Source organism: Phodopus roborovskii, unplaced genomic scaffold (genome assembly GCF_943737965.1).
Source record: "Phodopus roborovskii unplaced genomic scaffold, PHOROB, whole genome shotgun sequence".
NCBI classification, from domain to species: domain Eukaryota; kingdom Metazoa; phylum Chordata; class Mammalia; order Rodentia; family Cricetidae; genus Phodopus; species Phodopus roborovskii.
The window spans coordinates 21,565,759-21,579,858 of record NW_026126541.1 but is presented as its reverse complement, the minus strand read 5'-3'; the positions used below and the strand labels follow the sequence as shown (position 1 = coordinate 21,579,858).

Genomic DNA, 14,100 nt, shown 5'->3' with positions numbered 1-14,100 from the left:
ATCTCAGAGTTGCTGTCTGTGAGCAATAAGTGGATAAAGAGAGCAGGCCGTGGGCAGGAGCTTTCTGAACTGTGTCAAGGTTAATAATAAGTAAAATGTTGTAAGTAGAGACGAGACAGTAACAGCTGTGCAGCATTCTTAGAAGCAAGGACATTGATAGCATGAGGCCAGACAGTGAACTTGCTTTTTGTTGCTTCTTTGGGCGATCAGAGAAGACTTCCACTTATTGTATAAATTACGATCATTCCAATATAAAAGGGAATGTGTACAGCCGGGAAGTCAGGAGCATGCAGGATCATGTTGGAAGAAGACACAGAACAAGCCTATGAGAATGTCCTGGCTGAGATACAGTCTTTTGAGCTGCCCATTGAAGCTACGTTAAGGTAGGTTGCCTTTATATTTTGCAGTTTAGTTATTTTAACTTCATTTCTCTCTTTTCCATTTTGTTTTTTGGTACCCTGAGACAGTCTCACTCTGTAGCCTAAGCTGGCCTCAGATTCACAGCCATCCTTTTACCTCAGCCTCTTGAGCCCTAGGATTATAAACATGCACAACTCTTTAAATTCTATAGGTTTTCAGTGGCTCTAAAATGGTCTGTGTAACCTTCCTTGCAACCCCCGCCCTCCTCCTTTTTTGTTTTGACTTTTGAGATGGGGTTTCTCTGAGTAGCTCTGGCTGTCTTGGAACTTGCTTTGTAGATCAGGCTGGCCTGGGTCTCACGGAGGCACTCACCTCTGCCTCCTGAGTGCTGGGATTAAACATGTGTGGCTTCTTGTATATTTTTTAAACATAACAGAATAAAAATACCTTTTGAAAAACAATCATAGTTCTCTACATACTTAATATCAAAGTTTTCATATCGTTTAAGGTATTATAAGAATTAATCTGGGTGGTGGCTCATGCCTTTAATCCCAGTACTTGGGAAGCAGAGACCGGAGGATCTGTGAGTTCAAGACCTGTCTGATCTACAAGAGCTAGTTCCAGGACAGGCTCCAAAGCCACAGAGAAACCCTGTCTCGAAAAGCAAATGTGTGTGTGTGTGTGTGTGTGTGTGTGTGTGTGTGTGTGTGTGTGAATTAATCTACATTTTCTTTGTATTGTATTTGTTTCCTGACCCATGACCATAAGACTGAAAGTGTAAGACTTCCTTTTTTGTGGAGGAATAGGTTTATTTGGTTACACTGCACATCATAGTCTGTCATTGAAGGAAGTCAGGACAGGAACTCAAGCGGGGCTGGAACCTGAATCCAGGAGCTGACACAGAGGTCATGTGGAGACACTGCCTACTGGCTTGCTTAACATGGTTTGCTCAGTCTGCTTTCTCTTTTGATTTTTTAAAATTTTATTTATTTAATTTAGAAACAATCTTATTTTACATATCAATCCCAGTTCCCTGTCCCTTCTATCCTCCCGTGCCCCTCACCAAGGCCCCCATCCCACCCCCATCCACTCCCCAGGGAGGATAAGGCCTTCCTTGGAGGATCATCAAAGTCTGTCACATCATTTGGGGTAGGGCCTAGGCCCTCCTCCATGTATCTAGGCTGAGAGAGTATCCCTTCATAGGGAATGGGCTCTCAAAGTCCATTCGTGCATTAGGGATAAATACTGGTTCCACTGTCAAAACAAATGTAAGACTTTTAAGTAATTAAAAGTGACCTGGTATCATCTCCTAATAGCTATTCCATTTTTATTCAATTGTTTTCTCTAAAATATCTCAGTGGAAAAAAAAAACAGAAAAATTAGACATATCATCAGAGCCGATTTATATCCGGGTTACAGAAAAACACAGTAGAATGCTTGTTTTGTATTGTTCTCTTGAGTGGCCTGTTAGCTAAATGCTTTTTATTTCCCTGTAAGACCTAAAAATAGCCTCTTTGATAATGTGGGCAGTCACTGGCACAGTTCAAGCCTGGGATTAAAATGAAAAATAATGTCTCTGTGTAGCTTTAAACATTTCATCATCTCTAATTGCCTGTATTTGATACTCAGTGTGGGAACAAGATGCCAATTGCTGCATGTGACAGTGACAGTAAATATTTGTTGGCTAATGTTTATAGATTAAGAGGGAGAACATCTTTAATGTCTTTATCTTAGAAAATCTACTGCTTAAGCTTGCACACATTTCTGCTATATGTTTACTTTTTTTTTTCTTCTTACAAAGTTTGAATCTCTTTAAAGAGTTCAGGGCAGTGTTGGGCACAGAGAAAACTACTGTATCTTACTGCCTGGTACTTGGATTGGCAGCGTATAGTTGTAGACGCAAAAGAGCTTTCTCCATGTGGCTCATACTGACCGTACCAGCCAGCGCCTTGTGAAATGTGTGCCTTTGCTCAGTGGCTAGTTTAGAAGTGTAAGTGAAACACAGTTACTGAGGTCTCTGCTGCTAGTGCTACTGAGAGTCCTTGACCTCCAACCCCTGGGCTTGTCCACTTTATCTCTAGTATCACAGTCCTGGGCCAAATCTACAGAGTATGTCCATCCTTGTGAGACAAAATAAAAGAGACAGCCAAGAGAAAATGTCAATATCTCAATGAAAGGAAGAAGTAAGTCTCATCATAGTGGCAGATGCCTATAACCCCAGCACTGGGGGGGGGTAAACTTTTAAAATTACACACTCTACAGGCAGAGAGGAAGGACTTAAATGGAGTAGATTGCCTGGAAGAGACAAAAAAAAAAAAAAAAAAAAAAAAAACCTTGCTGTGAGGTCCTGGAATGAACAGCGAGGGAAGGGTGGGGCTCTGAGGTGATCAGGCTAGGGATCTGTGACACCTTCCTGAGGAAATATCTGTGTGTGGGAACCGGGGCAGGGAAGTACCCGAGAATTCTCCTACTCATCTTCCCTGCCGTGGGGGGAATGGAAGCATTCTCTGCAAACATCCTAAACTCTGCCACCATCTTCTCCCTGCCTCTTTATTTTTCAGGCAGGAATTTGAGATGTCCTGTTGAAGAGCAGCATAGGGGCTCACACGGTCCCCACCAGTGTCACTTAGGGATGCCTCAGTTTCTCTTCTTTGCAAAGCAAGAAAACATCCCTGTCATATTCACTTCCCCCGCCACGTCACCTGGGAGAATGAGCCTGTCTATCTGGGGAGTCATGAGAGGGTCCTTGAGACCAGGAAACTGGCAGACAGGAATCACAGATGACCTGTGTATTCCTCCCACTTCTTGATTTCAAGCTGTTCCCGGAGCAAGCTACTCCCCTTCCTGCTGCCCTCGGTAGGCCCTTGGGCCAGCATCTTCCTTCCTTTTTGGAAGAATGGCCAAGAACCACACAGTTCTGAGGCCCTACATTAATTTTCATTCTATATGTGAAATATGGTGCCATTGGCTGCTGTACTGTTTGAAGAAGAGAGTTTGAGAGCTGAGACACTATGCTATCCCAGGATTTGAGTAACCTGCCAAATGCCCATTATAGCTGTACAAATCCAGAGTGGGAAAGTAGAATCTCATATTAGCCATAATGATGGTTAGTTTTAATTGTCAATTTGACAGAATGGAGAATTGCCTGAGAAGAAGAGAGTCTCAGTAAGGGACTATGTAGACTAGCGGGTGCTGTGTCTGTGCGACTGTCTTGATTGAGGTGGGATGTACCCAGCCTAAAAGTACGTGGTTCTATCCCCTGGTTTGGGGCCCTGGACTATACAAGAATAAAGAAAGTGCCCAGTGGTGGTGGTGCATGCCTTTAATCTCAGCACTCAAGGAGCCAGGGGTGCGGGTGGACCTCTGAGTTTGAGGCCAGCCTGGTCTACAGAGTGAGTTCCAGGACAGCTGGGGCTACAAGAAGAAGAAGAAAAAAAGAGAATAAAGAAAGCTAGCTGAGCACTAGTAGCAGTCATACATTCATTTCTCTTGGTTCTTGACTGTGGGCATGGCTGGCTGCTTCAAGCTCCTGCCACTGTAACTATCCGTCCCATATGATACAATGTAACCTGGAATTGTAAGCTCAGCAAAGTCCTTTTCCAGAGTTGTTTCCCGTGAAAGTATTTTATCACTGCAACAGAACCAAAACCATGGCAGCCACATGGATGGTGACTGAAGAGAAAAGGGAGAGATGGGGAGGAAAACCCGCTGCCACTCAGGCATTGTCCTAGCACAGGTTAGCTCTGGGCATTGAGCATCTGCTTGCTAGCAGGCAATAAACCTGCAGGGTGCAGCTCACCACCAGGTGGGGCCTTGCATTGGTTTTGCTGTCTGTGTCCTTTTGTTTTGGGCACACCGTTTGCACCATGCTACACCCAGACACTTAACTTACATCCACAGGATGTTTTCATTCTGTTCGGCTGCCTTGATTTTTACTCCTGTCCCTCTGTTTAGCTTAGACCTACCTGATTCCATGCCAGTTCCTCCTTCTAGGGGACATTCCACCCCCGACTCCCCACATACAGGAAGCTCAATGGCTGTCCCTGTGAGGCTTAACCTCTTAGCCACGTTCAGAAAACTCAGTACCTGTTTTCCTAAGCAGCCTTGATAGTCTTGAGCAAGGAAGGTCAACAGATCTCAACGCTCATATCATTTGTGCCAATGGCTCCTGAATCATCTTGAGGATGATCCTAACAAACTAGTGATAGCACCTATGGTTTAGGAGAGGGCAATGGAAATGTTGGCACATCTATTTACCACATTCACACTAGAACTTCCTGACACTAGGCCTCAACCACTAGACACACCCAGCATGGCCGGATGTTGCCTGGGGTTCCTTAACCCTCCTGAGGTCCTGCAGGTGTGTTCTCAGCTGTATAGCACAGACTCTGAAAATAGGTCTGAACCGATGTGGTTCAGAAGTCAACCTATGTTTTGTGGCTGGAACAGAGTCTCCCTGATAAGAAAGTCAGGACAAACTGTGGGCATGGCAAAGTCAGTGGGAGGTGGAGGGGTGGTGGTGGGGGCATAGCCACAAAAGGACCCGCAGAAGGCTGGGAAAAAATAGGAGGAAAAGGGAATTGTACGGGATGACGTACCAGAAGAAATTTTTGTAATTGTTTTGCGATAGCATAATTGTTTCACACTTGTATTCACAGACTCCCCTGGGCACATTTCCAAAAGCTGAGCGTGAAGTTTTACCAGATTGAGAGCAAACAGGATATCGTATTTCTTTGACTTGAATGTTTTTAGGAATAAAGATAACAAATATGCTTTCAGAGAAGGAAAAAAGAGGGTTTTATTTTTTTAAATTTTTTTTGCTCCAAATTAGATATATCCTCAAATCTTTTTTTATATCCTCAAATCTTAACATTAAAAAGTTAATTAAGTTCAACTTCAGATGCTCTTGCTATTTGTGTTTTCAGAATTGTAAGATTCCTACTTTATTTCATTCCATTATTTTGTTGATTTTGGTAAAGATCTTGGTTTTAAGCATTCATTCCTTATATGATTTTGGCTTTGGCTTCTGGAACTATGAGACAGAAAGTGCAATGCCGCCTATTGCAAGAGGTTATTGACTATGGAGCTTAGCACAATGCTTGCTTGGCACATAGCAAATGCTTAGCAAATTCTAGGCATTGCAACTATTTGCATCTGAGGCATATATTCCAATATATACACCTCTGCCACCTTTACAGTTTATTTTTAATATGTAATTTAGAGTCACAATAAGCAAGAACTCACAACATCTTGAAACTCTGAGTAGTTGGGAACTATTAAGTCATGGAAGTTTTTTAAAAATACTTTCATTTTTATGTGGATGAATGTTTTGTTTGCATGTATGTCTGCACACCATGAATATTCCTGGTGCTTGCAGAGGTCAGAAGGGGGCATCCAATTCTCCTGGAGTTACAGACAGTGGTTTGAGCTGCTATGTGGGTGCCGGAAATAGAACCCGGCTATCTCTCCAAACCCAAGTAATGAGGAATTTTAAAAAGAATTTTGTAGTTCTTAAACAATTTTAGTCACACAACTGGGCAACGTGAATGTTAGCATCTTGATATTCTGAACTGACCACTGAGCCCAATAAAAACCTCTTTACCTCATTATCAAGTTCAGAAAGACTTTGGTTTCCTCATATTTCTGAAGTTTGTATTTTCTTTTTTTAAGATTGGTTTTTATTTAGGTGTTGATGTGTGTATCTGTGTATACCACATGAGTGTGGGTACCCACAGAGGCCAAAAAAGGTATCAGACCCCCGAGAGCTGGAGTTACAGGCAGTTTGTGAGCTGCCCGATGTGGGTGCTGGGAACTGATCTCAGTTCTTCTGGGAGAGCAGCAAGTGCTTTTAACCACTGGGCTCTCTTTTCAGCTCCCAAGTTACTGTTTTAAAAGGAGTTGCTGGGCTGGAGACATGCCTCAGAGGTTAAGAGCACTGGCTGCTCTTCCAAAAGACACAGGTTTGATTCCCAGCACCCACATCGTCAGTAAGTCTAGTCCCACGGTATCCAATGCCCTCTTCTGACTTGGTGCACAGACATACATGCAGATCAAACACTCATACATATAAAGACGTTTCACTTATATCTGTGTGTCCCAGCACTCAAAAAGGCTTGCAGTAATGAAAACTTTGTTTTGGCTATGTAACATTCAGGGCAGAGGTGTTCCATTAAAAAAAAAAAAATCATGTTCACTTATATTTAATAGTAGAGCAATATTATGATCTCATTTATTCTCTAATCAGAGTTGTATATTGTACTACATTTTATGGGTGTAAGATGGAATTCAGGAAAATTGTTCAGAAGAAAATCTCATAGGTCATGGAAATAACTCTGTTGGAAGAGCTTGCCCAGCATACATGAAGCTCTGCGCTCTATTCTCAGCACTGGGTAAGACTGGGTGTGCTGGGGGATGCTCTGCTATGTAATACGTTTGAGGCCAACCTGGGGGAAATGAGACCTTCCCTCCTCAACAAACAAACAAATGAACAAACCCTAGGTACAACTCAGTAGCTAAGTACTTGCATGTGTGGCCCTGGGTTCAATACATAGAACTTTAATAAATAAGGAAGTAAGTAATAAGCATTCAGAAGGAAATAAAGAGGGGGGGGCCTGGAAAGATGGCTCAGTGGTTGAGAGCACTGGATGCTCTAACAGGGGCCCCAGGTTCAATGACCAGTGCTGATGGTAGTTCCCAACCTGCTGTAAGTTCAGTTCCAGGGGATCTAATGCCCTCTGCTGGCTTCCTTGGGTACCAGCCACACACTTGGTAAACAGACATACATATATTCAGGTAGAACACTTACACATGTAGCCCTTTAAAAAGGGAGGGAGGAGATAAAGAGAGACAGAGAGAGGATAATGACAGTGGCATACTGCATTTGCAGTACGTTGGCAGGCTGGGGTCCTTGACTGGAGTGAGCTGTGTAGCCAACCATTGCTGTAGGGTTGGGGATGTGACTCAGTGGTCAAGCACTTGCCCAGCACTGCAGAAACCACAACAATAATAACAAAAACCATGCAATAAAAACAGTTGATGAATGAACCAAACTTGGGGCTGATTACTTTTGAACTCCTTTGAGAACCGGCCCATATTTCATGAAAAACTGATTTTATTTGGCTGTAAGGCCAGATTTCCTTCTATTGTTCTCCATGATGGGGTCCTGAGCTTAATGGGAGTGTGGGTTCCTGTGCCAGGGTTTGCAGCAGGGATCCAGCCTGTCTCTATGCTGTTTATTCTCATGCACTTACAAGGCATGGTCACTTGGGGGCACTGTACTCAGAAAGTGGAAGCTGGAGAGTCATCCTTGAGACTGGCTATTTGGAATTATCTAGAAGCCAGCTGGAACTCTTAATTTATTAGAGCCAGTAGGGTTTACATTTTGTTATAATCCTTTATACATTACAATTATATTATAATCACATATCTTTAAGACGCAGCAGAATGGCATTAACAAATCTTTTGTTCCCCACAAGACAGGGTTTCTCTGTGCTGTCCTGGAACTCACCCTGTAGACCAGGCTGGCCTTGAACTCACAGAGATTTGTCTGCCTCCGCCTCCTGCTGTTGGGATTAAAGGCATGCACCATCACCTGTCAAGTTTAGCAAATCTTGAGAGCATAAAGATCATGTGTATATTAAAGGGTTCTCCACTGCAGGAAGGGGTTTTTAGTAGGAATATACCTACCCTCATGGAACAGGTTTTTATAGCATTAGGCTTACCTGGACCTAGGTGCATTTGATTCACCCACATAACAACTGTTACACACACACAAGGCTCAGCCTGGGCATTGAGTGTTGTCCTGGTGTCTGCTTTAGGACCATAGTCTAGGAGTGGAGCCAAGATGTCTTGGTTTGTTTACCACCATGGTTTGTGCCTCAAGGGATGGGCACTGACCCCCAGGACAGGAAGAGAAGAGATGTGTGCCTTCCTAATACTAAACCCAGAGGGCCTGCTGAAGTGGTTCTGGAACCATGAGGTTAAGACAAAGACATATTCCATTTTCCTCCTCTGGGACAGCAGGAAACAGATTTTATGTGGTTTCCACTGACTGAACTTTCAGAAATATCAAGGAACATGACCTGGAGCCCTGATGTCCAGCCATGTGACTGTAACCATGATTAGGAAAAAGAACGATTAGTGCTTGCTTTCTATGTTATTGAAGAGGAAGTTAAATTGTTGTCCTATATAGTGACAGATGCTGACAAATTACTGACAAATGCTTGGCAATTTTAGTCTTCAGTGCCAATGTTGATAGAACTCTAAACTGAACATTATACATACATTATCTCTAATCCACACACTATTTGGTGCACTAGGGACCCTTATCGTGCCTATTCTGCACTTGAAGAAATTGAGATTTAGACAAGAAGTTCCTGAAGCCTAACATCTACTAAAAGGTCACTTGGAATTTGACCCCAAGTAGTTAAAATGCTCCATTAGGTCACCTGCTTCTGTATTTCCCTCCTAAAGGCGGTCTTTTCTTAAGCCTGGCTGTTAGTCTAGAGATGGGTGGTTAAAGTGCATGATTTTAATGACTACAGGTTTCCCACATCAAATCTGTACTTGGCTGGTTAATTTCTTGCTGGACAGAGAATGAGATCCCACTATGACAGTCTTCCTGGCATAGCTTCTTGGTTTATCTTTCTCCTCCCTGAGGAGAGATTTTTGGGTGGGTCTCCAGCAGTTACTATCCATTGCCCAAACAACTCAGTGTGCACGTGAAATCTTCCCGTGTGCCCTACCATCTGCACCCCCCCTTACAGCAGACTAATGGATCCATGTACCCTTGGACAGGCTCGCCACCCTTTTCCCCATATTCCTTATATTTGCCTGTGATTAAAGTGTGCAGATAAGATAGTGGGCTGAGGATGTAGCTCAGGGGCAGTGTTGCCAGACAACTCAGGTCTATGGTTGTAGCTAGACTCTCAGGTTCCTTATACACAGGAAGAAATGATAACTATGGGAGGACCTAGGTTTGCTCCCCAGTGCTGGGAGGGAAAAGATAAAACGACCCAGGAGCTGATCTGGGAAGATAGGTAGGGAGTAAAGGGTTTACTGGGCAAGCTTAAGGCTCTACATTCAAGTCCTCCAAACAGATGTAAAGCTGGGCCCAGTAGTGTGGCCCTGTAATCTCAGTGGTCCTGTTGTGAGATGGGAGGTAGAGACAGGAGCCACCCTGGAAGCTCCCAAGCCAGCTGACTGGTGTACACAACAGCGAAAGACAAAGAGGCTCTGTCTCTAAACAAGGTGCAAGGTTCAGGCTGTCCTATGACTTTCACATGACTGAAGCTACACTCACGTGAACTCTGTCTCTCTCTCTCACACACACATACCCACACACTCTCTCTCACACACACATACACACACACTCTCTCTCACACACATACACACACACTCTCTCTCACACACATACACACACACTCACACTCACTTTCTCTCTCCACACACACATATACACACATTCTTCACACACTCACACTCTATACATACAAACTCTCTACCCACACACATATACACACACTCTCACACAAATATACACACACACTGTCACACACTCATACACACAAATTCTACGCACACACACTCTCACAGACACATACATTCTCTTTCACACACACAAACTCTTCTCTCTCTTGAACACACACACACACACACACACACACACACACACACACACACACACACGGAACCAGGAGAGACCACGAATCAGTAAAAGAAACTGGGTTCATTATAGTTTGGCGAAACCAGGGAGAAAACAAAACCCAAACTTCCTACTTTCTCTCCAGCTTTCCCAGGACAGTCTTACAACTTACAGAAAAGTGAAGCAAAGTTTAGGAAATATATAAACAAGTTTAGCTTTGAGACGGGTTACCGGTCATCTCCTAGGAGTTGGGAGTGGTGGGTGGTGGGGAGCTTTGCCAAGGCCTCTGTTCCTAGCATGCAAATTCTGTTATATTGTCAAGAGTGTGACACTTGCCTAGTATGCTTATGGTGATATTTTCAAGGCTCTTAATTTAATAAAAAACAAATACCCAACCAACCGACAGACCAACCAAACAACCAAAACAAAATCAAAGACAGAAAACATAGTTATAATCACATTTAGTTTTAAATTCTTAGCAAAAAAAAAAAAAACCCCAACATAAACAAAACAAAGTAAGCAAGAAATAAAGCAAAACCCTTTAAGCACTAGCAGAACTGTTAAAAGCATGGAGAGGAAGCAAACAAAAGCTGCTTTCAAAGGAGAAGTGGTCAGTGGACTGACTTCCTTCTGCCCTGAATTATGAAGAAGAAAGCATAGTTCTGAAGGTAAGGCAGTTTCTCTAGCAGGGGCAGAAAGGGGCCCAGTAAGAGGTGGCTTCAAGCAGCCCTGCTTCCCCAGGGGAGCATCTGGAACTGGGATTGGAGAGATGGTGTCAAGGGAAGGAAAGGGAAAAGGTCTGTGTAGCCAATGCTTAGGAGAGGAATACCTCAGCAGGAGGCAGCTGCTAATAGCAAGCTGTCCAGTCCAACATGCTGGGTCTGCTTGCATTCATAACCTGGCTTTACTCTACAGAGCAATGCATTCTGCACATGCTTACTTTCTGAACCAAGATGCTCTGTAATTTGCTGTAGTAGGAACTAGACTTTTACTTTTTTTCAAGAAAGAGAAAATTTGTCCTCATTCTTTTGTAATTTAGTTTTCTGGTTCCTTCTCCCTTTTCAAGAGTGGAGCCAGCAGGTAGGGAGTGCTAATACCAGACAGGAGTTGCTTCAGTAGTTGGAGAAGTGGTCAGCGGAGGAAAGTCTAACTTATTTTTAATAAGGACCCATCTGTATGAATAGCTATGAGATTTATAGCCTCTGACAGAAGTTCATAAATGCTGTCTCTCACACTGGAGCTCTTGAAAAACATGGGCATCAGAAAGTTGCAGGTGATCTTCTAACTGTACCACAGGTTTTTATCAAGACGACTAAATATAACAACATTATGGGACATTTATGTCAACACACACACACACACACACACACAAACAACTTTGAAGAAACTACTAATAATTTTATAGTTTAAGCCAGGCAGCAGTGGCACATGCCTTTAATTCTACCACCCTGGAGGCAGAAACAGGCAGATCTCTGAGTTCGAGGCCAGTCTGGTCTACAGAGTGAGGCCCAGGACAGCCAGAACTACACAGAGAAACCCCGTCTCAGAAAACAAACAAACAACTAACACAAAACAGAACAAAAACAAAAAAGCAAATAATTTCATAGTTTACATTTCTAATTGGTATCAGTCGCAGGGCAGCTACCTTCTGCCTTTTGCTTAAACCTGCTTGGACCATTTCTTTCTAACCCATCCTAAATTTTTGTCATTCATATTCATATTCTGGAAGCACAAGGAGATGGGATTTCTCAGAAAAGGCTGTATTCTCTTGTACCGTCAAGACAGTGGGAAGAGAGGCTCCGGGCTTCACTTGGACTAGCAATGGGCTCTGTTTCTGGTGAAATGTGCTGTCAGGTGTAGCAGATTCTCTGGTTTCCCAGGCTACCCTGCACTGAACACTCCTGTATGTGAAATGAGATGACGTTAGCAGTTAAGAAAGAGCACTTGCTGCTCTAGCAAAGGACCTGGCTTTGGTTCTTAGCACTCACGTGGTGGTAGCAACTGTAATTCCAGTGGCAGGGGATCTGACACTCTTTTCTGTTCTCAGTGAGCACTGTGCAAGGTGTACCGATGCACGTGTACCTTGCACACACACACACACACACACATACACAGAGAGATAAATAGTACACATAAATAATTCTTAAAAAAAATAAAAAGCTGGACATGGTGGCTCATGCTTCTAATCCCAGCATGTGAGAGGCAGCGGCAGTCAGATCTCTGTGAGTTCAAAGCCAGCCTGGTCTACAGAGTGAGTTCCAGGCTACCAGAGCCAAATAGTGAGAAAGCCACAAGCAAAGGATGTAATAGCATTTAGAAGCTGGAAAAGTAAAGGGACACATTCTTTCCTGAGTCTGGAAAGAAATGCAGGTGTGCTGGCATCTTGATTGTAACTCAGTGAGACTCCTAAGAGAGTACACTTGCGTCATTGTAAGCTCTGGCTTTCGTGGTAATTAGTCACAGAAATAACAGTAATTAATATAACCTAGGATAGCAGTGAAGGTAGACACTGCTGTTATTGGTATTTATAGATGGGGAAACTGAGAAAGAAAAAGATTAGGCTTTGCCTAGTGTCATGAGCTGGGAAGTGATGCCAATCAAGGAATGTGGTTTGGGACACTCGCCTTCAGAGCCCAAGTTCTTAACTATTTCTTCATTCCATCTCCCAGGGTTTCCTATGGGGAGGAGGAAGGAGAAAGGCCCAGGGAAGGGAGTGAGTCTGGCAGCTGGCCTGCCTGACTCAGAGGGAAACTCAAAGCTCCTGGATTAATGGGAACCAGAAAATAGTTGTCCCTCAGGGTAGGTATGAACTCTTTCCTGATTAAACTTCCAGCATTTGCTTTGATCATGACAAACTGGTTTACATGATGTCCTAGATACAGGTTGTTAAGCAAGACTCTTTTTCTGCATGGATTCCTTTGCTCAAGCCACCTGACATTTCTTTCCACTTCTTTGTCAAGTAATCTCCCTCTCCCTTTTCCCCTCATCCCCGCGCCCGGTTTTTTCCCCCACCCCATCCCAGCTACCACTATCTGGGAGCACTTGGGTTCAACAGTTTTGCCACTAAATGAGACATTGCCTTAGGGCTCTTTTTATCCTGACAGCAAGTGCCTTTGTCTTGTTCTCCTTTTCCCCCTGACGTTGAATAGTTTATGTCCAATACGACTAACCTCAGTCAACTTGCATCAGGCAAAGGACACGATCTATTCAGGACACTCGTGATATAGAATTTTTGTTCGTTCCTAAAATAAATCTTAACGACCCACACTCAGTTTTGATTTTGGCGAGAGCATTTGCCTCTCTCTGACTCCCCACTATTTAAAGCCCATCAGGCGCTCTGGTAGCTTCTTTTACAGAGTGTGACTAAGGGTCACCTCCGCCTTGCTTCGGTACCTGCCGCGCGCAGCTGAGGCTCTGGCAAGCGTTACCCTAACAGATGCGTCTAGATAACCAGGGCCGGCTCGCGAGGAAAGCTGGGGGCGGTGGCCTGTTCCCCCACGGTCAGCGCTACCTCCCCAGGGGCGGGCCCCACCCTCTGCGCCCCACCCGAGCGAGCCCCGCCCTTCCCCGCAGAGCCCCGCCCCGCAGAGCCGCGCCGCGCTTGCGCCACCTGCCGCTTGCGCCTGTGGTCCGCGCGGCGCCGCGCCCGGCCGGTGCCTCCGCTTCCAGCCAAGATGGCGGAGAGCGGCGAGGCTCTGGGCACGGTCCCGGAGCACGAGCGGATCTTGCAGGAGATCGAAAGCACCGACACCGCCTGCGTAGGGCCCACCCTCCGGTAAAGCTTTCATCTGCTGCACTTTCGGGCCGCCCCGGCCAGGGACTGCTTAGGAGCCGGGCGGGGCGTCTGCAGCCGGGTGCGCGCGCGTCGGCCCGACAGGTGGTGCGCGCGGGGGCGGGCGCTCGTGGGCTGCGGGACCCGGAGGGCCGGGGCACCTGTCACCGCGTCGCCTGTGGGTGTGGCTGCTGGGGTGTCTCTAACCCGGGGAGCCGCCCCAGCCTGGAGCCCAGAGGCGCCGAGTCCCTGACCCCAAGCGCTGTGTCTGCGGCCAGGCTGTCGGCTCTGTGCTGGGGACGAAGGTCATCTGCCGGCGGCCGGC

At 45.0% G+C, this 14,100-nt stretch overlaps 1 protein-coding gene across 2 annotated transcripts in view; it reads left to right on the top strand.

Moving 5' to 3' along the window:
* The first annotated feature begins 234 nt into the window (after nt 1-234).
* Nucleotides 235-14,100, top strand: part of Exoc6 (exocyst complex component 6) — a 139,293-nt gene continuing 125,427 nt past the window's right edge. The window contains exon 1 of one of the 2 annotated variants that reach the window (XM_051199579.1): nt 235-383. In XM_051199579.1, the coding sequence (XP_051055536.1) occupies nt 262-383 (122 nt within the window). In that variant the 5' untranslated portion in view covers nt 235-261. Of the gene's footprint in view, nt 384-13,609; nt 13,779-14,100 lie in introns of those variants that run through there. The other variant, XM_051199580.1, reaches the window with a different exon arrangement.